Source organism: Mirounga leonina, unplaced genomic scaffold (genome assembly GCF_011800145.1).
Source record: "Mirounga leonina isolate KUSES-001 unplaced genomic scaffold, KU_Mleo_1.0 Mir_94, whole genome shotgun sequence".
In the NCBI taxonomy this organism is placed as follows: domain Eukaryota; kingdom Metazoa; phylum Chordata; class Mammalia; order Carnivora; family Phocidae; genus Mirounga; species Mirounga leonina.
In genome coordinates this window covers 8464169-8488964 of record NW_023270855.1, presented here as the reverse complement: position 1 = coordinate 8488964, position 24796 = coordinate 8464169, and the positions used below count along the sequence as shown (strand labels likewise).

General features: G+C 48.5%; 1 protein-coding gene and 1 pseudogene across 4 annotated transcripts in view; both read left to right on the top strand.

Annotated features, from left to right (window-relative positions):
* MTMR14 (myotubularin related protein 14) overlaps positions 1–24796 on the top strand; it is a 46919-nt gene that overhangs the window by 4344 nt on the left and 17779 nt on the right. For 2 of the 3 annotated variants that reach the window (XM_034998095.1, XM_034998093.1), the window contains exons 3-9: positions 3415–3523; positions 10335–10410; positions 10711–10771; positions 12263–12385; positions 13680–13753; positions 19243–19313; positions 19910–19984. In XM_034998095.1, the coding sequence (XP_034853986.1) occupies positions 3415–3523; positions 10335–10410; positions 10711–10771; positions 12263–12385; positions 13680–13753; positions 19243–19313; positions 19910–19984 (589 nt within the window). The remainder of the gene's footprint in view (positions 1–3414; positions 3524–10334; positions 10411–10710; positions 10772–12262; positions 12386–13679; positions 13754–19242; positions 19314–19909; positions 19985–24796) is intronic. The other variant, XM_034998094.1, reaches the window with a different exon arrangement.
* LOC118005818 lies at positions 6078–10492 on the top strand (annotated as a pseudogene). The gene has a single exon (XR_004677880.1). The product of XR_004677880.1 is annotated as a 60S ribosomal protein L13a-like (transcript).

The window sequence follows — 24796 nt, the reverse complement described above, 5'->3', positions numbered from 1 at the left end:
TACATTAAGGAACTCTGTCTTGGTTGCCCCACAGCAGCTTTTCCTGGAAGGAAACCAGCTCAGTGCTGATGGCAGTCGAGCCCTTAAAGAAGGGGAAATGAATGTTTGCCGAGGGCCTAATGTTTGCCAGGTGTTAGAGTTTCACACAGCAGCTCCCTTAAGCCCTGCAACAACCCAGTGAAGTAGGTGGTATCACTTCCATTGTCCCGAAGAGAAAGTGACAACCCAGGGAAGTAACTTGGCTTTTCTGAAGACCACAGAAGTAGTAAGCAGGGTGGGTTTAAAATCCGGGTCTTTCCTCACTCTGCTCCGTGGGTCTGTCTGCCTTTTCTTTCTGTCATCACCACAGTTCTTCCACCAGCAGAGCCGCACCTTCTAGGCCAGGGCCACGGTGGTGTATTCGTCACCCTAGAGGAGTTACTGAACTTTGTTTTTACTTTTTACTTCTTGTAAGGCCTTGAAGTAACTCGGAGTGGGCAGTGCCTTTCAGTTGAAGAGAAAGGAGTATATGCATGTTTAGGTGGGAAGAAACAGAACTTTTGCTTCTTTACATACCTGGCTTTGGTGTTAATAGGACAGTAATTAGACCGCATTACACAGGGTAGAACTGGATTTAGGAAGTGGTTTAGTTCTGTTAATCCACCTCCCCAGTTTAGCCCATCATCTGGGAATAGAAGTCTGGATAGGGATCTCTGAACAGCCAAGACATGTGTTTGTCAACAAGTGTTCATTGAGCTGCTGCCATGTGGCAGTGCCCAGGGATCCAGTTGGAAGTCCTACCAGATAGATGAAGTCCCTACCCTTAGATCTTTTAAGTAACACAGACCAATAAAGAAGCAATGACTGTGTAACAAGAACCAGAATTAGGGGAAGTACAGATGAGGCACTGGGGGATAGTGGTTAAGTTCTGTACCTAATTCCAACATGGGTGGGACTGAGGCGTCCCCCACACCACCAGTTCTTGGACACCAGCTGGGCGTCCTGCGATTCAGCTCAATTCTGACGCTATCTCCCCAGAGATAGCATCAGATTCCACAGGTTAATATCAGTCCCACGAGACAAACGTAAATACACAAGCCTACGTTTATTCATTCAAATCTGAGTATCATGTGCCAGATACAGCTCAGTGCTTAGCACTGTAAGAAAAAGATCCTAAGGCCAAGAGATAATAAAAATAAAAGCAGGAACTACTGAGAATGGAAGCTGAATTGTTTCTTTGAGTAGGGGAACTAGCAAAATAAACCACCACCTAGCCTAACCAGAAAAAGTATGCCACTTCTACATTAAGAGACTGCCCACAGCCCCTAAGAGGGAAATACTGGCATGTTTTCCATCTTGGTTTTATGGAGTTTGCCGAATGGAAGCTCTCAGCCTGGGAGCATCAAACACAGTTTGAAGGCATTTAGAACTCAGGGAGCTGCTGGTGTGACTAAGTGAGATCCTGTGGCAATAGATGGTGCTGATCAGATCTGTGAAAATGGCTTGGGGCCACCAAAAGGCAAGAGGAAGACTACTGTGGACAGTATTGTATGTGCTCTCTGTTTCATATTCTCCTGGCATCTGAGTTGAATTAGATTATTTTGTACTGAGGTGCCTTTTTTTTTTTTTAAGATTTTATTTATTTATTTATAATAAATAAGCAGAGGGAGAGGGAGAAGCAGGCTCCCCGCTGAGCAGGGAGCCCGATGTGGGGCTTGATCCCAGGACCCTGGGATCATGATCTGAGCCGAAGGCAGCCGCTTAACTGACTGAGCCACTGAGGCGCCCCCTGAGGTGCCTTTTTATTTCATAGAGAAACTGAGTGAGGGGAAGTGGCAGAACTTGGTTTTCAGTGAGCCATGGACTTTTTTTTTTTTTTAAAGATTTTATTTATTTATTTGAGACAGAGAGAATGAGAGAGAGAGCACATGAGAGGGGGGAGGGTCAGAGGGAGAAGCAGGCTCCCCGCTGAGCAGGGAGCCCGATGCGGGACTCGATCCTGGGACTCCGGGATCATGACCTGAGCCGAAGGCAGTCGCTTAACCAACTGAGCCACCCAGGCGCCCGAGCCATGGACTTTCTAGGGCATGGCTGGGTGGCCAGTGCCACCCTACAGGCACCTTAAAGAAGCACCCCAGCCTCTTCAAGTTTGCCATTCTTGCTGACTTCAAAGAAGAAAAAAAAATGACTACAAAAGTAACATCTTAAATCAGACCTTACAGAAAAACACCATGGGAAGTGTAAGTTCTGTTCTTTTACCCCCTTGTTCTCTTTCCAAGATCATCAAACTACTGGTCCAGGTTTTTATTTGAACCCCTCTTTTTAACTTCAGTTTCAGACCCCCACTTGACAGTAGTTACTGTGGCCTGCGAATATATCTGTAAAGGCTACTAAGAATCAGCAGTATCTTTAAAAGACTGTTAATCCCAACAGCATCCAGATAGACTTAAAAAGCTAACCACAGATGTGTAGGAGTTGAACTTACTCATTTGGAAACAGTTATTTGTATGCATTTGCTGTGCAAGAACACCTGGATGCGCAGAAGGATTAGGATGTAGAAGGAATTAAATGCCCTTGACCTGGAAGCTCACCCTTATAAGGAGGGAACATGAGCGTCTTCCTTCCCTTCTACTCATTTAATCTACATAGTGTCCCACTCTTAACTTTCCTGCCTCTCCTTTCTCGTGTAACTAGAAGCTCTGCCTGGCTGATTTGGATTGGTAGGTGAGTCTATAACAAGCGACCTTGTTTTTAGGGTCTACTGATTTGATTATGGCTTTGACTTGCTGGAACTCATCTCTAAACCTGACCCTCTGATGTTCTGGAAGTTCCTTACCAAACCCAGTGCATTAACTACTATATTTCTCCGTGCCACAAATAGCTGCTTTTTAACCTCCTTTGCTCCAGCATTCCCTGCCCTGTTTGCTGTTTGGACTGTTAAAGATAGTTGGAATGTTGATGAAATATCAGAAGCTTATCACCATGTGAAATACGAACCTTCTTAGCCTGCCCCCTGAAAGATCACAAAAATGGCCCTGTGATTTCCATAGGGTCCCCAGGACAACTATTGTCTTACTCTGGGAGTAAAAAAACGTACACCCCGGACGTAATCAGCATTCAGTTTGCTACGTATATTTCTGTATTTTATGTATCATGTCTTCAAAGTAGCTCACTTGTTTTTTCATTTTAAGGATTCTAAAATCAGGATGACTTAAATTTTATTACCTATAATATAGCATTTTTTTTTCTCTTCCTGAAAAGCTTAACATATCCGTGATCTAGAATTTAGGAATTAAAGCATTTACTAAATTTCATATGAGTATTCATGCACACATCTGCAGACTTTGCGTGGGGTCTTTGTGAACACACACACACACACACACACACACTGCCCACTTAGAAGCCAGCCTGACCTGACTCTTGCCTGTGCCTTAGGTTTCAGAGCACTGTGCAAGTGAGCAAGTTGCAAGACCTTGTCAACCGTAGCAAGACGGCCAGGTGCAGAGGACGGTTTGTCTGTCCAGTGATCCTGTTCAAGGGCAAGGTAAGAATACACCATTCCCTTAGACCCTGTTCTGGGGTAACTGGCTGAATGCAAAGTGTATGGTCGACTTGTTCTCAGCATTTGCCAGCCAAGTGTTGGGTGATTACTGGGTGCCTGGTGCTGTGCAATGCAGGCCATAGAAACAGACCGATTCTTTTTTTAAAGATTTATTTGACACAGAGACAGCGAGAGAGGGAACACAAGCAGGGGGAGTGGGACAGGGAGAAGCAGGCCTCCCACTGAGCAGGGAGCCCGACGCGGGGCTCAATCCCAGGACGCTGGGATCATAATGACCTGAGGCAAAGGCAGACGCTTAACGACTGAGCCACCCAGGCACCCCAGCAACAATCCAATTCTTATACCACCTTCCAAGGGAGTCAATGTAGGGAAGGGATAGTCACACCAGAGTACCCCACCCTGTGCTTTTTTTTTTTTAAGATTATTTATTTATTTATTTGTGAGAGAGAGAGAGAGTGCCCGAGCAAGCACAAGCAGGGGGAGTGGCAGGCAGAGGGAGAGGCAGGCCTCCCGCTGAGCAGGGAGCCCAACGTGGGACTCAATCCCAGGACGCTGGGATCATGACCTGAGCTAAAGGCACATGCTTAGCTGACTGAGCCACCCAGGCGTCCCACCCCACCCTGTGTTCTGGAGCCAGATTGCCTAGGTTCAGATCCTGGCCCTGTTACTTCCTGCCTATACAAGGCCTCAGTGTCCTCCTCTATAAAATGGGAATAATAATAATGCCTACATCAAAGGTTTATGGACTACATTAGATCAGGTAAGTTAATACATTGTTGTTTGTTCATTGTTGTTCATCCTATAATTTACTAAGTGTTTTCTGAATGTATATTAGGTTTCAGGCCTTAAGATACATCAGTGTGTAGACAAAAACCCTTACCCTCATGGAGCTTATACTCTAGTGACGTTCGTTAACTTGGCTCCCCAGTGTGGTCTCATTTACCTATCTTTTTATAATCGTTTGATGTAATTGATGTTCCCATTTTGCAGATAAAATGAAGTGATTAAGTAACTTTGCCAAGTTTACTAAAAGAGCTGGGATTTGAACTGAACCTGGAGTTCCCTCAGGCTACCACACTGAAATTGAGGGTCCTCCAGTGTGGTGTAAGAGAAGCTTGGAGAACAGTGTGGAGTGACTCAACGGGTGGCCTCATTAAGTGAGCAGGCCGTGGCTTGAGAGCACTGGAGGAAAAACAATGCTAGCTGGCACACAGATGGGAAGGTGCTCCTAGCAGGTGGTGCAACATGGGGAAAGGCATGGAGATAGAAACCAGAGGGGCCCGGGCACCTCCCTGGCTGGTGGGGAAGGTGCGTGCCAGGCCAGAGGATGGAAGGGATTGATTGCAGGAGGCCGAATGCTGACCAAGTTGCTTGCATTTGCCAGGAGAGCAGTGTGATTTTTGAGCAGGGAAATATAGGAGGAAAGTAGCTTTTTCGGGGGGATTAGTCTAGGAGGAGCAGATGAAAGTAGGGAGAGAGCCTGGAGGAGGAAAGGGAGCAGATGCAGTCTCTCTCTTCGGTTGGCAGATACATGAGCATGTGGCTTGCAGAACCCAGCTGCGGTTACCCAGTGTGGGTGGTCAAGCGCCCGGACAGTGAGGAGGAGAGATATGAGGCTTGTTTGGGCCCCTTTGTGCCTGCCTTTTCGTAAAATGGGAGAAGGGCAAATGTGAAAGGGGAGTTAGGAAAGGGGACTTGAATGAAGGCTTGCTTGGAGAGGTCGATTGTATGGAAAAGCTGATACGGAAGTTCCTGAAGTTGATCGTCTTACAGCTTTTTGTCCCCCCTCCCCCTTTGGGAAGCTGTCGGGTTCTTGCAAGTTATTGGAACTCCAGTTTAAAGACCACTGCTCTATGGAGCATAGTGCTTGTCACTAGAAATTACATAGGTAATACTCAAACCAGTGTTTGCCGAAGTGTGTTCCAAAGAACAGTAGTTTAAGGATACGCTTGTGAAAAGCATTCCCTGTCCGTGAATGAGAAATTCTGCATACCTGAGTTGGCCTGACCACAGGCTCCACATTCATAAAGTCCATTGGTACGTGTACATTGATAAAACAAAGGCTCAGAGACGTCTTGTAGCAGAGAGACCTGTGTAGCTTTGTCAGGTCTGGTGTTTCTCACTGCTTTGTCTGTACACCACGAGTAAGGAACTTTCCTGAGTGTGTTTGAGAAGTGCCACACTGAACAGCTGAACAAGTGGGGTTGCTAAATGGCAGATTGCACTTACAGACTAGGCAGGCCTGTGAAAAAGAGCCCTAAGCCACCTGATTTCAGAGGAAGACCAGGGAGTTAGAAGGATTATTCTTTGGAGTCTTTGGCATTCATAAATGTTTATGAAGGCCTTTGCCATTAATCCTGCTTTCTTCTCCTTTTTTTTTTTTTTTTTTTTTCTGAGAGAGAATGAGAGAGCACATGAGAGGGGGAGGGTCAGAGGGAGAAGCAGACTCCCTGCCGAGCAGGGGGCCCGATGCGGGACTCGATCCCGGAACTCCAGGATCATGACCTGAGCCGAAGGCAGTCGCCTAACCAACTGAGCCACCCAGGCGCCCCTTTCTTCTCCTTTTACACCTTCTTATCCAGGCAGTGAGATACCATTTCATACCTTTTGGCTTCCTCTGACACGGTCACTTTTTACCTCCCTACCTCCCTACAGGGGCTTCACTCTAATTGCGTGTTTGAATGTCTGTCATTTCCTCTCTGCCGTAATCCCTTTGAGGACAGGGGCCTTGTCTGACTGTTGTCCTCCCAGCACCTAGCAAAGTACCCACCCGGCTTAGAAGTGGAGGCTCAGCTCCTGCTGTTGGATAAAGCAGTAGTGGGCCCTGTGCTAGTGTCTGGGGCGACAGAGATGAGTAAGGCGGTCCTCATCCTCGTGAGCCCGGTGAGTGGCAGACAAGTGAATGGGCAACCGAGAGGGAGAGTAGGAAAGGTAGGGGAGCGTGTTCTGTTGTGAGATGGGGACCTCATCCTCAGATGTGTGGCACACGGCAGGCACTTGGTAGCTAGGGCGGTGATGGCGGTTTATTACTAATACTTCAGAGGCGACACCTCTGCTAGGTTGGGGAAGGCGGGTGTGTTAGGAAGTGCTTGCTTCCTTCAAAACTCACTTCAGTGTGGCTAGTGCAACTGAGGAACGAAGTGTTTGATGTTATTGCAGTTAATTTATAACTGAAACAACGTGGAATTTTTTTGTGAAACACAACCGTATTTGGGGTCAGGACTACTTTTTCCTTTAAATGCTAAAAGTAAAGGGGCACCTGGCTGGCTTAGTCAGTACCCCGTGCGATTCTTGACTTCAGAGTCATGAGTTGGAGCCCCACGTTGGGCACAGAGATTACTTAATTAAAAAAAAAAATTTATTGTAAAAAAAAACAAGGCTAAAAGTAAAGCATTCAAGTAAAATACAGATCGAATTTTAAAGATTTAGTACAAAAAATGTAAAATATTAATGATTTTTAAAGTAACTATATGTTGATATAATATTTGGGATATAGTTGGGTTAAATAAAATATATTATCAAAAATTTTTAAAAACTCAGTTCAAGCATTTAAGGGTAAGGTGTTCTCCTATGCCATTTTCTTCCCCAACACTTGTATTTGACAAGTCATCTTTCTCTTTGTTTCCTCCCTTAAGAGATGGGGAGTAAAGGTCTGCCACTTTCATCTGCATGTCAGAGTTGGTTAGTAGATGAGCGAATCCTACAGAGCGATACTCCCCAAGCGGAATTAGAGGCCACTCACAATTAGATAAATGGAGAGCATTCACAGTGCATCCTGCTTTCTCAGTCAAGAGCTAAGCTTAAAGTGCAGAAGTGATGGGGTTATGGTTTGGAGCCATGAGGCTCAGGAGATAGAGTCTGCAGTCCAGTACCGCTTCCGCCAGGTGCCACCTGAGGACCTTCCTTCAGGGGAGGTTAGTGCCTCACTGGGGGAGATAGCCAACTTGCCCGCTCTTTTCAATCTGATGAGTCCTCTGGGCCCGCGTCTCGCTGCCTGACTTACCAAAAAGGCAAGGACAGACAGAGCTAAGGGATATGAGAGAACTGGGACAGAAGGAGGTATCTGGACCTAGAAGACAGTTCAAGAAACAGTCTCAAAACTCAAGAGCCAAAGACAGTGTGTGTCTCTGCTCTGAAAAGATTCGACAACAACAAAAAAATGCAAAGAAAAGTGAGATTTGGTGTTAGCAACTTAGATGATGGGGAAGGGTGGGGATGGTAATACACGCCAGTCAAACTCAGAGAAGCTTTCCCAGGCGGCTGCCGAAGATGGCGGAGGGGCGGGTACTGGTGCTCGATGGCAGAGGCTATCTCCTGGGCTGCCGAGCGGCCATCGTGGCCAGCTGGGTGCGGCTAGGCTTGAAGTCACGCGCTGTGAGGACATCAACATTTCTGGCAATTTTACAGAGACAAGTTGAAGTAGCTGGCCTTTCTCTGCAAGCGGATGCACACCAACCCATCCTGTGGCCCCTGCCACTTCTGAGTGCCCAGCCGCATCTTCTGGCGGACAGTGCGAGGCCCACTGCCCCCTCAAGACCCAGCAGGGCCAGGCTGCCCTGACCGCCTCAAGGGTTCCTGCCACCCTATGACAAGAAAAAGCAGGTGGTGGTACTCGCTGCTCCCAAGTTTGTGTCTGAAGCCTACACGAAAGTTCGCTTACCTTGGGTGCCTGGCTCACGAGGTTGGCTGGAAGTACCAGACAGTACTTGAAGGACAAGGGGAAGGAGAAGGCCGAGATCCATTACTCGAAGAAAAAGCTGCTCATGAGGCTACAGAGACAGGCTGAAAAGAACCTGGAGAAGGAAATTTTGACAAATACGCAGAAGTCTTCAAGACACACGGACCCCCGGTCTGGGCCCAGTAAAATTGGCTGTTTATTTCTGGGGTGGGGGGAACCCTCAAAACAAGCTGAATGCCCCCTATTGTCTTGCTCCTAGGAATCAGACCTTCCCACTTAACGTGAGAGTTTCTCAGGTGCTAACCCTGAGGATTGACACTTCCCTGCTACAGTTTTCCACTTCCCTACTCCCCATTACTGGGGTGGTCCCCTTAGAGCATCTCTTAATGGGGGCTAGAGATGGGTCCGTGGATGGACTTGGGAGAGTCCAGGAACCTCTAAAATGTAAGTTAACTGTGGTGCACACATTTTTTTCTGGGGATAGTTGATCATTTTCATCAGATTTTCAAAATGCTTTTGGACCCAGAGAAAATTAAGCAGCCCCCACCAGTGTGTATCCTCCTCAGGCCAGCAGGAATCCCAGCCCATGTCCTTCATCACAGACTGCCTGGACAACCTTCCCATGAATCTCTTCTTGTCCCCAGCCCTGAAAAAACACCACACGCTGCCTTAGGTTGCTTTTCTATTACCTGACCCCTCCCCCAGACTGTCACTACCTCAAGAGAGCCGGAAGGTGACCTGGTGATGCCCACCCACACCCCTTTCCTGTAGCAACAAAACCTTGTCTCTCCTATTATCTAACAGGTAGAGAAGAAAAAGAAGCCCTCAGGCAGTATTTTGCAGTCTTCAGGGACCTGCTTTACCTTGCCAGTCTGTGTGACCCATTCAGAAATGAACTTCACCCCTCTCTGTCATGCAGCTGTCCTCTCTAATATAAACTCTGAGCCACCTCACTGCCACCCCTGGCCTTTAGCTAAACTCTGGGTTAGTTGGCTTACCCATTACCACCTATATCCTCCCATGAGGATCTCATTACAGTTTAATTAAAGATACAGCCTTAAAATTAGATTTTGAAGTTCAGTCCAGTTGCTTGGTTTCTAGGATTCTAGCTCTCAAAGTGATCTTTAAGTAATGAGGAAAAGAGTAAAAAAAAAAAAAAAAAAGAAACAAAAAACCCCGTAAGCACAGTTATAGCTACTACATTTCCTTGGTAAGGAAGAGAGAGATGTAAATAAAAACAAAAACCACCCAAACGTTTCTCCCTTAATTGACCCACCTGCTTCAGAGGTTGCTGCCCCCCTGTGCTAAACAGTTCCAGATGATGATAAGCACACAGGCTGTGGAAGTGGGTGGGTCTAGACCGAATCCCAGCTTACCCGTCCTTGTATGACCTTCCCGTGCCTTCTGTGAAGCAGCTGCAGTGCATGCACCCTGCCACAGCTCCTCGTGGGCTCACTGAAAATTCAGTGAGAAGTGGTGTAAGCGGTTCAGTGCCACGCCCAGCACACACACATAGACCATAACATCGAATCCTACACACATACACGCGTGACAGCCCCTAAATCTGTCTGTTACTCTTAGTAGCGCTCTGGTGCCTCTTGTTTGGGGGAGCTGCTCCCTTGACAGGATGTAGAATAAAAATTCTAGGCATTCTTCAGATTGACTGCTGTGGCCTGGGTGCTGATAAGACTTTGGGGAGTGCTCCTGGACCCAGAAGCTGGGCCTGGGAGACTCTGCGGAGTCCTAGGTGTTCCTTCAACTGTGCGCACTTGAGAAAATCATCTTGACTGTCGGCCAGAGTGTACAAACTGCAGATCTAAATGTACAGCAGAGTGATTATAGTTGTTAATGTTGTATTATATGCTTGAAAGTTGCAAAGAGAGATGGTCTTAAATATTTTCACCACATAAAAGAAATGGTAATTGTGTGACATGATAGAGCTGTTAGCTGACTCGATGGTGGTAATGATTTTACAATCTATAAGTATATCAAATCAGCATGTTGTAAACCTTAAACTTACACAATATTGTATGTCAATTTTATCTCAATAAAGCTGGGAAAAACAAGAACAAAAAAACCCTAGAAAAGCATCTGAAAATGCTGTTTCTCTCCCAGCACATTTGCAGGTCGGCTACCCTGGCTGGATGGGGGGAGCTGTATGGACGCACTGGCTACAATTATATTTTCTCAGGTGAATATTGAGCTACCTCCTCTGACTGAGAACAAGAGCCCAGATGTAGAGAAGAGCCACCTACGCCACGGTGGCAGAGGTGGAGAGTCTGAGCAGTCTGGGTGGAGACCAGGGGCCTTCCCTTCACTCAAGGAGATGCTGGGGTAAAGAAGCCTGCCAGGCATAGGGGACATCTGATGCCGAAAGACATGAGGGCTGCCCTTGGGGGTGGTGTCGGCGCGGGGTGGGAGGAGCCTGGTCAGGAAGCCCCTGGGTGGAGCCCCGTGCAACAGCCTTGGTGCTGACAGGTTTCTCTGGCAGGGGGTGCAGATGATGCCTGGGCAGATTCAGAGGACATCACCGAGGAGGACTGCGCTCTTCGGTCAGTGCCAGATTGTTATGGATCTGGGCTTGTACTGGGGATGGGGTATCTGACCAGTGGTGGGCATTTTCATACCGATGGTGTATGCTCATCACTGGTCCAGGTGAGTGCTTTGGCTCCTTTCCTTCCACGGCTAAGTCCATGCCCCTGAAATAGGGTCATTAAGGTCCATCCCATAGCTTCTCCCCAGAGCTGATTTTATTGCCTGGCTGAGCAGTCTGTCTCCCTCCTGGGCAGTATCTCAGCCCCAGGGTCTGCAGGTTTGAGACAGGGCTCAGACATCTGTGTGTGTGGCAAGCCCCGTGGTTTCCATGGTGTGACCAGGGTGCTGACAGCCAGCCTACCAGGTGTCACAGCACACCTGGTACCAAGGCACAGGGCAGGGGCTACAGTCCCCATGTGGGAGACCCAGAGACTAGAGGTTACACAGTTCATCAAGTTGTCATCGATGCCATAATAGAGCTTGATACAAAGAAGTATTTTAGGCCCCCTTAAAGGGAGGAAATGGGTTGGTTCACACTCTTCTACCTCCTTTCCAAATGTTTTTAGAAAATGACACCCTAGGATATTTTGGAAAAGCTCCTTTGCATGGCCTGTACCCGTGGGAAGTCTTTAACTGGTATCAGGCATCTCTGGAATGCACACGAGCACCCTAGTAAGATCAGCTGCCCAAAATCATGGTTTGGTGCATGAAAAGGCATCTCACTATGCCCAGTTCTGCCTGTTAGTTCCGAGAGCAGCAACCCTGGCTTGTGCTCAAGAATGTTTGGCTCTCCCCCTGAGATCAGACGACCTCTGCCTCAGCCAGGCCGTCTTCCATAGCATACACTGTTCTTGGCGAGGACACTGCTGTGGACAGCAAAGCAGTGGGCATTAAAAAATTAATGGTGACTGTGTACTCATTCTACTTTTGCCTTTATCTGTATGACTGATCAAAAGACAGCCTGGGGGATTAGGAAAAATTTTATCTCCTTGCTGCTTAGACCTGCTAAGAAGAGGGAATTCACTTGGTAGAATTTCACAATCAGGTGATAAAACAGCTCTAAAAAGTCCATCTCCAGCAAGCATCTCACTCGGTTACATTATGAGCAAATCATATGGCTAAAAATGGTCATAAATGGGAAAAGGGGGGCTGGAGGGAGATTAATGGAATCTCAGAGACTCTATCAGCCACCAGCTTGCTGCTTTTTAGAACTCCGAGATTATCTCGAGTCTTTTGGCTTAATGTCAGGCAGTGCCAAAAAGCCCTTTCCCAGTTCTCGGCTGCAAATTGCTCCTCTTTGAAATATGTCCCAGAGAGCAGGGTAATCTCTTAGGAAGTCACCTTCCCTGAGGCCAGTTGTCCTGTCTCGGCCCTCCCTCCATCGAATGGAGAAGGGAAACAGAAGTTCTTGCCAGTGACATCTCTGCTTCCTTGAACGTGCTCCCTATCCCCCAAACTTCTCTGAATGAATGTGCAGTACAACCTCTCCCTTCGGCTCTTTGTTTCAGAAGTTCCGACACACATCTTTTTGATAAGGTCAGAGGCTATGACATCAAGCTGCTTCGGTACCTGTCAGTCAAATACATCTGCGACTTGATGGTGGAGAACAAGAAGGTGAAGTTTGGCATGAAGTAAGTACAGGCCACCTCCTGCACTGGTGATATGTTCACCGCTTTTCAGGTCGGTGATGGTATATACAGCAGTTACTAAGGGCTCACTACATGCCAGGCCTCATGCTGAGGGCTTTCTGTACATCTTCTAGCTGTATCTTCAAACATTCTTGCAAGGCAGGTTCTACTATGCCCCTCTTGCAAGTGAGAAACTAAAGCACAGAGAGGTTAAGTAACTTGCTCAAGGTCATGCAGAGAATAACTGAGGGCCCATGAGTCTCTAACCTGTGCTCTGCTGCCTCCTTAGAAACTCTTGAAGGTTTGTCCCTTGGCTCCAAGTTCTGCATCCTCTCTGGTAGGTTAGAGTCTCTTTCTAAATGGAACAACAAAAAAACTCAGTGTATGTGCCCAATTTTTACTTCACATATGGACCAAATCTTGATATTTGATAAGGCAAAATTTGAAAATAATGGAAGCTGGATTGAGGTGATGAGATTGTAGAATTTCCCCCCCTGCCAAAAAAAATGTTTTATTTTTTCATAATACTGACTTTTACTTATGCGGAGGTTGTCTTAGAAAATAAGACATACTGAGGCCTTACAGCTCAGCTGTGCATAGACACCTGAATATTCCCTTCTCCCTTCTTCCATCAGAATGTCCAAAGTCTTTCCCTTTCAGATGCCATTTGTCCGCCCTGTTGAGGAGTGTCCTCAGTGAATATTGGAGAAGACAGGAGAGGCTAGAGTCCCCCAGAAGCCCCCTTTGGACAGTGTCTCAGTTACTTGTTCTCATCTCATTCCACCCTCTGGGTCAGGGTGGTTGTGCTGCCTTCATTTGTGGGACTCAGTAGGGAGGTTGTTGCGCTTGTGGATGCTGCAGAATTGGAGAGTAACCTCTCTTGCTTGATAAGTTAGAGTAGAGGGCAGAGAAGTTACATTTCTTTTTTTTTTTTTTAAGATTTTATTTATTTATTTGACAGAGAGAGACACAGTGAGAGAGAGAACACAAGCAGGGGGGAGTGGGAGAGGGAGAAGCAGGCTTCCCACCGAGCAGGGAGTACCGATGTGGGGCTCGATCCCAGGACCCTGGGATCATGACCTGAGCTGAAGGCAGACGCTTAACCGACTGATCCACCCAGGCACCCCGAGAAGTTACATTTCTTAATTGTTCAAAGTCAGCACTGCTGAAGGGAATCATTCCTAAATCTGAAGAGTAGTTTCTTTAGCAAGAGGTTCATTTTACGTTGATGTAATACTCACTGGGGAATGGTGCATATGTGTTGTGATGCCATAACACATTGTGTCCTGTCTTGTAGTGTAACCTCCTCCGAGAAGGTGGACAAAGCCCAGCGCTATGCCGACTTCACTCTGCTCTCCATCCCGTATCCAGGTAGGGAGCTCTTTTCAGTGTCTAGTCAAGAGACAGGTTTCCTAGGACCGGGTGCTCTTGGAGGCCATCTGCAGGCTTCTGTACTTAGGTACATAGGTGCCCTAGAGCTTTCCCGGAGGATCTTATGTTTTGTGTTGTCTTGTTTTAAAGATATATTTCTTTATTTGAGAAAGAGAGAGGGAGAGAGGGAAACTAAGCAGACTCCATGCTGAGCACTGAGCCCAACACGGTATTCGGTCTCATGAGCCTGAGATCCTGACCTGAGCTGAAACCAGGAGTCAGATGCTTAACCGACTGAGCCACCCAGGTGGGCCGCCATGCCTCCACCCACCTCCCCACCCCCCGCCCGGAGGATCCTGTGTTGATCAGCATAGGACACCATGGCTCTCAGTCTTAAGCTCTCACACTTAGGGTAGGACACTGTCCGGGAAGGCACTTTCCATTCGGGGTCCAGGGATTGACTCCTGGCTCGGGTACTACTGCTACAGCCCTGAGCGAGTTACTTCGCCTCTCCAAGCCTCAGCTTTTCTCAGGTGTCATTTGGAACTTGGAAAGGCTTAACTCAAGGTTTGTTGTGAAGCTTAGATGAGATCATGTTTGTGAAAGTGCTCTGTGCAGGTAAAATGCTGTTTCAGCATAAAACAACATTACTACTACTCTGTGTCAGCAACTAATCATGCTGTGCTGGCCTTTGTGGATATGAACCTTTGAATGTCTGTCTTGGGGTGATCAAGTTATTTATGGAAATTGCCCTAGGTGAGGCCCTCCTGGTGATGAAGAACATAATTGCTGTGCCCCAGTTGTACACCGTGGGTGGCCTCACCATGTTGTAAAACACGTTGGCGTACACAGAGCTAGCTGCAGTTGTCTCTGGTGCCCAGATAGGTACGAGACCTATGGCCAGGGCAGTATTGAATGTACTGGATAGTAAAGCTATGTCCAGTTGGTAACACTGAAACTTTCTGATAATACCTGCTTATTCAGCAAGGGCGGTCAAAGAGCCCTAATGTCAGCCAAGACTTTGTCAACAGGAGCAGGAAGTGTTCTCTCTCCTTGAAACCTCTCTTCTGCTTCTCAGCATCAGCACCCACCTTCGGTCCTGTGCTGGACCTTATCTCCTCATATTGGAGCCACATGGCCAATAGCAGGAGCAGGCCAGGGACAACAGGTTTGCTGTACAGCAGGTCTTCTCATTAGAACTACAAGCTCAGTGCCTGGCAGGAGAGGGTGCCCTCCCCAGTGTGAGCTGGTGGTATTCAAACCACGACCCTTGATAGCCTGGCACTCTTCCCATAATGGCCTCCCCTGGAGTCTCTCTTCACTCTTCTCTGCCAGCTTAGCGGTTAGTGCCTTGCAGAGCAGGGCGCGAGTCCCAGCCCTAATAGTTCTGTGCGTCTTGGAATAAGCACCTCAACCACGCCTCACATTGGCTTCATCCTCCATAAAATGAAGATAATGGGGCTTATTTCAAGGTAAAGTGCCAGATCTACCCCTAACAGGTGCTCAGTAAACAGCAGGCTAAATGATGGGTACACAGGGAGGACAGGCTCAGGGAAATTCCTCTTCCCTGAAAGCTGCTGGGAGCAGATGCAAACGATGATGGTGATGCTGTGGGTTTGAGCCACGTTGCGACAGAAGTGTCCTACGCAGAGTGTCTGTGCTGGAGCAGTTAGATAGCTCTAAAGCCAATTTTCAGACCCAGCTCCCAACTCCCAGATGTTTTGGGGGTCCACGGACCAAAGTACTCTGCTGAACAGGAAGAGTCTGTGCTGTGTGAGGAACCACGCATCGCTTTCTTTGTTTATATTTAGGTTTTAAGTAGAGCTTGGTTTAGAAAAAAATAGTTTTTTTTATTTTATTATGTTATGTTAATCACCATACATTACATCATTAGTTTTTGATGTAGTGTTCCATGATTCATTGTTTGCATATAACACCCAGTGCTCCATGCAGAACGTGCCCTCTTTAATACCCATTGCCAGGCTAACCCATCCCCCCAACCCCCTCCCCTCTAAAACCCTGTTTGTTTCTCAGAGTCCATAGTCTCTCATGGTCCGTCTCCCCCTCCAATTTCCCCCTTCATTCTTCCCTTCCTACTATCCTTTTTTTTTTTTTTTAGAAAAAAAAATTTTTTTTTTTAAAAGATTTTATTTATTCATTTCAGACACAGATACAGTGAGAGAGAGAGAGAGAGAGAGAGCATGAGCAGGGAGAGAGGCAGAGGGAGAGGGAGAAGCAGGCTCCCCGCTGAGCAGGGAGCCCGATGTGGGACTTGATCCCAGGACGCTGGGATCACAACCTGAGCCGAAGGCAGACGCTTAACCAGCTGATCCACCCAGGCGCCCCTAGAAAAAATAGTTTTGCTGGAAGTTGTCCTGCTACTTCTCCAGAACTGTAGCACTGTCCCCTTTCTGCTGTAGCATGACAACTTGCTACAGGACTCCCCAAATCGTAACACCCTTTGACCCCGTTAGCAGGCCATAATGCAGCTAACTCGGGGTTGAGGATGTTCAGCATGATGTCTGTTTATACTAGCAGAACGCAAGAAGCATTTTCATTAGTCAGAATGATGATTACATAGTCATAGAAAAATGCTTAGAATTTTTGATATGGAAAGATGCTTAAAATGCTAAGCAGGACACAAAATTGTATTAGTACAGTGTCAACAATGTGAGGGAAAAAATGCTTTCACAAAAGGGCAAGCAGGAAATAGCCAAAATGGTAAGATGCTACAACCTGTGAATTTTTTTCCCTCTTCTTGCCAAGGTGTCCGTGTACTACACCTGATAGTTGTGTGTGTGTGTGTTGGTGGGAGGGAAATTAGTGGACTCCAAATCAGTAGAAACCATAAGGCCGGAGGTGGGGGAGAGGCCATCACACATCCAGGTAAGGGGACAGGAGAGACACTTTTTACCTGCTCTGCTTATGTTCTTTACAATTGCTTTACAAGCCTGGCTTACTTCTTCCCAAAGAAAAGAAACAGTTACCATTACTGAAAGTCCAGTCATGAACTGCTCTTTGTAGCTGTTCATGGCATCTCAGCTGAGTCCTCTGATGACTGTGAGGCCAGATGGGAACTCTGATGCTCTCAGTTCTAGCTCTGTCGGATGGACTTGGATTTGGACTGGCCCTTGACCTGGAGAAGTGTTCTGGGAGCACTTCCTTCAGCACACCAAAATAGCTGAAGACTCAGCTGCACAAGTCTGATTGGTTTTCTTCTTGAGTGAGTGGCTGTTTTCACCCCTGCTTTTGGTCCCATCCCTCTTGTCTCTCAGTGGGTTTAGGAGCCTGTTTAGGTAATGAATGTCAGGCATTGCCCTGGGTACTGAATCTACTTTATTTTATTTTATTTTTTTAAAGATTTTTTTTATTTATTCCGGGGCGCCTGGGTGGCTCAGTCGTTAAGCGTCTGCCTTCGGCTCAGGTCATGATCTCAGGGTCCTGGGATCAGGTCCCGCATCGGGCTCCCTGCTCCTTGGGAGCCTGCTTCTCCCTCTGCCTCTCTCTCTCTCTCTGTCTCTAATGAATAAATAAATAAAATCTTTAAAAAAAAAAAAAGATTTTTTATTTATTCGGGGCGCCTGGGTGGCTCAGTTGGTTAAGCAACTGCCTTCAGCTCAGGTCATGATCCTGGAGTCCCGGGATCGAGTCCCACATCGGGCTCCCTGCTCAACAGGGAGTCTGCTTCTCCCTCTGCCCTCTTCCCTCTCGTGCTCTCTGTCTCTCATTCTCTCTCTCAAATAAATAAATAAAATCTTTAAAAAAAAAAGATTATTTATTCATTTGTCAGAGAGAGAGAGATAGCACACGCAGAGGGAAAAGCAGGCTCCCTGCTGAGCAAGGAGCCCGATGTGGGCCATCATGACCTGAGCCGAAGGCAGATGCTTAACCAACTAAGCCACCCAGGTGTCCCGGTACTGCATCTATTTTAATTCTGTCCATTTCTCCCAAGAAATTGCCTCTGCATCACAGGCTGGCCGGAGCTCAGCCCAGAGCCTGCAGTGTTGATTTGAGCAGGTCAAGTTTGGGGAAACTGGTCCTTCGAAGGAGCTCTGAGAGCTAATTGGTGGCTTTACTAAACCTGGGCTTATAAGCCTTGGGCCCCTGTCTGATATTTATATTTCTTCTTTCTGCCAGTGAGGCACCTTAGACTGGAGCCTTAGAGCTGAGGATGGTTTCCTGACTTCTCGATCAGCAGTGAGGCCTGAGGGATTAGAGTGCAGGAGTGCGTCTGGGATGGAAGCCCGGGATACAGGACATGGGCTGCGTCTCCAGACCTTCCTCTCCGAAGGAACCTTTCCAGTCTTGCCTGGGGTGGCCTCACACAGGAACTTGGCCCAAGAGTAGCTGGGGAAGTTCCATGTGAATTTTTTTGGCCTGTGGCCACCTTCACAGAATTCCGACAGCCTCTTGTATTGCCATTGGGTGGGGACCTCACCAGACTTGGACCTGTGGCCAAAGGCATGTGCCCTCCAAAGTTTGTACTGGTTCTGGTTGAGGAAGTGAGAATAACTTCAAGAAGCTGCGTCGAAGTGCCTTCTCCCACTCTTGAAGTCACAGCAGCCCAGGATGCTCCCTGTGCTGTGGTAGATGAGCAAGTCTCATTCTCTGTGACCCAAGCAGTTGACTGTAAGTGGCAGGGCTGGCCCTGTGGGCCCTCCCTGCAGAAGCAGCATGGTATAACCAGCACAGTTATTCATAATACCAATGGCTGTCACTCGAAAGCCATCTGTACAGTGCTTGCTAGGTGTTTTATATGTAGTATTTCGTCTTTAACCATTTTATAAATGAGAAAATCAAGGCTTAGAGAAGTTAAACCACCTGTTTGCAATCACAGAGGTAAGTGAAAGGCTCAGATTTGAAGCCGAGAATGTTGCTGAAGCCCTTTCTCTCCGCTGTTCCTCTCTATATTCCTGAGGGCCTACTCTGGCCGAGTTTCTTACAGTTTTTCTAGAGAGTGAGACAGAAAAGTACCTCTCAAGCCAGGTTTGTTGGAGACGGACATGTCTCTGGAGCACCTGTCATGTTTCAGGCACTGTCTGTGGTCTTTTCTACTATGTCACCAGGGGCCTGTGAGGTTGGTGTTAGACAGGAGGGAGAATGGTCCTCGGTAACTAGGGAAGTGGCTGAGAAAAGTGCTGTTGGCACTCAGACTGTAAACCATGCTTTGTTTGCTGGCTGTTGGCACTTCAGGGACATGTAGGACAAAGGGACCTGAAATCAGGGAGAAGTGACCAGTAACCACTGAGCCCAGCTGGAGACAGATACAAAGAGGTGTGCCGGCAGGCCGTACCTCATCATGAGGGCTTGTAACTGGAAACCAAAGGAGCACTAGCTCTTGCCTGCCCGTGCTAGTCCCCACCTGTGTCAGCTGTGGTCTCACGTGGGGCCCGCCAGTATGGTGGCCACCTGGGTCCTTCAGCACTCAGGGGCATCTCAGGAAACTGGGCTAGCAAGGGTGATGTCTTAACTTTGCCCTTCTTTTCCAGGCTGTGAATTTTTCAAGGAATATAAGGATCGGGATTACATGGCTGAAGGGCTCATTTTTAACTGGAAGCAGGTATGAGCAGTAACATTCGTCAACTTGGGTCTTAACATTTCTTTGCAAAGGGAGAGCACAGAGAACAGCTTGCAGTCTTTTTGAGGAAAACAACTACCTTTTCCTTTCTCTTCTCTTATTTTCCTTCCCTCTTCTCTTTCTATGTACATGTTGAAATTCTCATACATGCTTTGCTCTCCCCCTTTAATTTATCCCTTTCTTCAAAGGTTTTTTTCAGGGACAAGATAGGAAATATCCTTTCTGTCTGCTCTACCATCTGCATAAAAAGTGGGACTTGCATTCTGTTCCTTTCTCAGTCGGCAGAAGCAGGCCACGGGAGCCTGCTGGACGCTGACTGCAGAGTCATCATGTCTGTCTCAGCAGCGAACACTAGAATGGCCCACTGAAAAACTCCACTTGCAAGCAATGTCTGGTCCCTTTGATTTTCAAACTGTCATTCCTAGGGCAGCATAGGCATCTGGCCCGGAGAAGGCAAGCACTGTGGAGGGATGTCCTGCCTGTCTGTGGAAGCCACAGCTTCAGGGTCATGACCCGCCCTATCATCATGGCTTCTCCTGGTGGCCACCTGCATCTCACAAGTGTCTTTCTGCCCCCAGGACTACGTCGATGCCCCACTGAGCATCCCCGATTTCCTGACTTGCTCTCTGAACATTGACTGGAGCCAGTATCAGGTGAGGGGCCTGACTGGAGCAGGGCAGGATAAGGGAGGGATGGAGGGGGTCCCTGGTGCCTGCCCTAGAAGTCCTTCATGCAGATACCAGAAGGGCTGGCTCGTGCCCTCTCACCTCTCACAGTCTAGGACAGAAGAAGCTGCTTATCCATTTAGCTCTCTGCAGATTTGCTCTTAGCCCAGAAAATGAAAGCTTTCTGATCATGACTCACTCAAAGATTTACATCCCCCAGCAGCTTCTGTTTCCAGAGGACCTCATGGAGTCTGCTTTTCCAGCTCTGGGCTTTAGTGACTTTTTTTTTCATTTTCCTTTTAAATGCATGTTCTGCCAGAGGAAGTGCAGAGCTGTCTGACCTCGTTTGATTATAGAAACTTTAAAATTATTTCCGTTGTGCTCCTCTTCCCTCTCCCCATGGAAAGGGCCCCAGGCTTACTGGATGGATTCATCCAGTAAGCATGTTTAGCCCATTGTAGAAACCTGAAGGCCACCAGCAGTTTCCTTGCCACTTGCTTCAGCCAGGACAAGTAGCCTTGCTCTCCCCACTGCCTTCCCCATGTCTGTTCCTTCTGCCTGGCTGCCACTTCTCACCTTGTCTTCTCATCTTGTCTGGCTGCCACACTGCCTTTAGGATTCGGCTCCAGTGTCCACTCCAGGAAGACTTCCCCGACATACCTCCTCTCCCCTCTCCCCAGAGGGTTGAATCCCTGTATCTGCATTTCCATTGACCCTGGGCATATCTGTCATGGAATTTTCCACTGAGCTGAAGTCACTGATGTAGAGATCTGCTTCTCCATCTCTGGTAGACTGAGCTCCGGGAGGATGGGGAACCCCAGCTTTACATCCCCAGCACAGAAACTGGCACGGAGCCTAGAGCTGGAGAAGCCAAGCCAGTACATCCCTAGGAAACATCCTGTTTCCTTCCCTTTTTTTTTGTCCCTGGGTCTGGACAATTCCCATCTAGCCTTGAGGTCTCCCTCTGGCAGAGAGGCCAGGTTCACTGATTAGGCAGCTGTGTGCTCCCGTATCACCTTGGGCTTTGTTGTCCTGGTCTGTAAGGGGTCTGTAAAGGCAGAGGCTGTGCTCATCTTTTACACCCAGCCCCTGATAACTCTGAATGAGTTAGAATGGTAGCAGGTGTTCTCTCTGCAGGTGAGGAAGAAGAGCAGGCCAGTTTTTTGTTGTGCTGCAGAAGCCTGGAGAAGAAATGGGTTGGGGGACCCTATCCCCTGGTCTCATGTCCTAGGCAGTACCTAGACAGATTGAGTGGACAGATCTTTGTCCCCAGAGATTCCAAAACTTGCAGGTTTCCTTCTTAATTTGTTGTATGCAGAGATGTCAAGTGGGCTCTACCCCCAGCCACCCTCACTCTTCTTTCTGGCACCATTCTATTTTTTTTTTTTTTTTAAGATTTATTTATTTTAGAGAGTACGCAAGCATATGCATGCGCACATCCGGGGCAGAGGAAGAGGGAGAGGAGAGAGAGTCTCAGGCAAACTCCCCACTGAGCCTGGAGCATGACACAGGGCTCGATCCCATTACCCTGAGATCATGACCTGAGCTGAAACGAAGAGTTGGATGCTCAACCCAACTGAGCCACCCGGGTGCCACTCTGGCACCATTCTTCTTATGCACAAACTAGGTCTGATGAACGACTTAACCAATAAGGTGCAAATAGGAGTTTAATGTGTTGATGCTGCATAGGATGTAGGTCTCTTTAGGAGGGAGTCCTGTGCATATGAGGAAGAGTCCTGCTTAGTAGATCAAGGCCCTGGATCTAGGCCCCAGCTTGCTCGGCCCTTCTCTCAAGGCTTTGTGGTTTTGAGCAATGGCCTCACTTTCCTCGAAAAGTGGTGATGACAACACCTATTTCAGAGTTGTGGGGAAGTTCAAATATGATCACGGTATGAAAGTGGTCTCTTAACTGAAATGCCAGATCAATTTTAATGATGATAATTCAGAAGTAGGCTGCTAGCCTGTTAACTCAAGGGAGTGAACGCTAATAAAATTCTAGGCACAAAAGTAGGAGGCCAGGGCATTTTCCCCTCTCCAGTATTGCTCAGCTGCTTGGTCTCACTGGGCTTCCTACCATCCTCTTCCTCAGCCAGGTGTGGGATCTGCCTTGTCAGCCACTTCAGCATGAGTATCCAGGACTCCCTGTTAGTCCTCTTTATCTCCCCAGGTGACCTTATCTATTGTCCGCTCCGTTAGCCCACTGCTCTCCCCTACCCAGGATTCTGGGCCACACCTTTCTTGGGGATCCACATCTACATCACCTCTTTTTCTTTTTCTTTTTTTTTTTTAAAGATTTTATTTATTTATTTGACAGAGAGAGACACGGCGAGAGAGGGAACACAAGCAGGGGAAGTGGGAGAGGGAGAAGCAAGCTTCCCGCTGAGCAGGGAGCCCAATGCGGGGCTCGATCCCAGGACCCTGGGATCATGGCCTGAGCCGAAGGCAGATGCCCATCTACCTCACCTCTTATCAGTGTCCCTTCATGCAACCACCTTAAACAAACTGTCTGAAATGGAATTGGCCACAACCCACAGCACCCCAGTCCCTCAACCATTTACCCTGATGCTCAAAGTCAAAACGTGGGTTTTTTTCCTGCCCCATCCATTGCCCGGTCCCATCAGTTCTCTAAATCTCTGCCCCTGGTGAAACTCTCCAGATCTTCTTGCCTCCATCTCCTGTACCACTAGCCTAGTCCGGGCCGCTGGCATCTGGGTGCGTCTCGTGTCTGAACAGGTGCCCCATTGAGGGGGAGCTGGAAGCAGTGAATGTAAAGCATTTGAATAGGGCCTGGCAGAGAGGAATACTCAAATGATGGAACAAGGTCATCATTGTCACCCCTTCCTTAGAATGTGCTACTGACTGCCCCATTTTCCTCAGAGTACAGTCCAGTGGTGCTTAGTGGGCCACTCGGCTCCACACAGCCCAGCCCTGTGCTTGTGACTAGCCATCCCTTCCCTTTTCTCTAGCCACACTGACCTCCTTTTGGCCCCTCAATGGAAGAATGCTCTCCAGGTTTGCACATACCGTTCTCTCTGGCAGAAGAAACTTGGCTCCTTTCCCTCCCCTCTTATATGGATGTCACTGCCTTCAGGAAGCTTCCCTACTGGTCCCCATGGATCATACTAGGCTCAGCTCGCTGGTTACAGGGTCCTGCAGGATCCCGCAGGTCTCCTTTTAGTCAGCACACATGTAGAATTTCACTTTGCCTGCCTGCCCCTGCAGCCCTGTTAGGGGGCTGGGGCCGTCATGGACGCTGCTGTTGCCCAGGGCCAGGCCCTCAGCGACGTTCCCAAGTGCAGGAACACTTCTGGAAGTACACATATGGGTGTTGCTGCCCTCCGTGAACGGATTGATTCCCTTAGAGGAGTGCTCATTCTTTCTGTGGCATAAGACCCCTTCCAGTGGCGGCTGCTCCTCGTGAACAGTCAGAGAAGTGACATCTGCAGGTGCCTTTTCGACCCAAAGCACTAGGCCTTAGAGATGCAGAGATTCCAAAACGGCTTCCGCCCTCACTGGGCTCAGGCTGGGAAAAGAGGCAACAGCATCACCATCATCTGGTGATGACGTAGAGGTGTTGACCAGGGCTTTCTGAAGACTCAGTAGAAGATAACAGGGCTGGGCCTTTGAAGGATGAGTAGGAGTTTGCCCGCCACGGGGAAGAGGACTCCAAGCATAGACACATAAGCAGTGGCACGGTGCTGAGCTCTGTCCCCAGAGACTTGTTCGTAGAGCACTTACGAAGGGAGAGTTAGTGCTGAGCCTAGATTTTAGTGCGTTTCTCAGGTCCCCCTCAAGTTCTGCAGTCCCCTCAAACTTCAGTTTCATACTCTGCTATCAGAGAAGTCCCTGCAGTGTAGCATGTGACTACAGACGTGACTCTCACGGTCTGGCAGGGCTGGGTTCAGATTAGCTCTGTGACTTTGGGCCTCTCCCAACCTAGAGCTCCCCAGCCTGCGGTTCCTGCCCCAGCGCTGGGCACAGTGAATCTGCTGCCTCTGCTTGGGCCTTGGTGTCCCCTTCAGTAGCCGCCGTGGCTGTTGGAGCTCTGCAGGCCACCGCCCTTGGTCACTTCCTGCCCTCTCCTGGGCGCTGCAGCCTCTCCCCGGCTTACCTGACCTCCCTGGGCTTCGTGCTGCCACATGGCTCCTGCCTCCTCCCTTGCCCCTCTCCTGCTTTTCCATACCCGCAAGAACCCCGTCTCGGGGGAGATCTGGTGGCAGCGGTGTGTGTGACAGGTTGAGCCAGATGAGCGCCGAGACCCATGTGCTGCTGTGGGCGAGGACACTGTTAGTGACGCACCGCGGCGGCCGTTTCTAGGGCTGCCGAAGCAGGTCAGAGCCCACCAGGGCCCGGGCGGGGCTCACGTAAATGAGCCTGTTCGAAATTCCCGGGAAAACCATTCCAATTCCAGGTGCCATGTTCGCCCTCTCACCGGCACCCGCTGGCCTCTCCACTCAGTCCCAGAACACTGGTAAGCACTTGTGGAGGGAGGCCGTCCCCAGCTGTGGGGGAAGGAGCCTCCGAACTGGCCCAGGCCCTTCCATGGAATTCCGGATGCCGCTAGACGGTTTCTCAGAGCGTCTGGTCTAGACCTTTAGCTTGGGCTATACTTTCTGCAGTTTTTCTTGTTTTTCATCCCCCCTCCGCCCCCATGGACTTCCTGTTTTAAAAGATTTTGTCTGCCAATCAGACTGCAGTTATTATTCATCAAAAGACAGAGGATGCAGGGGCGCCTGGGTGGCGCAGTCAGTTGAGTGTCCAGTTCTTGGTTTCGGCTTGGGTCGTGATATCTCGGTCATG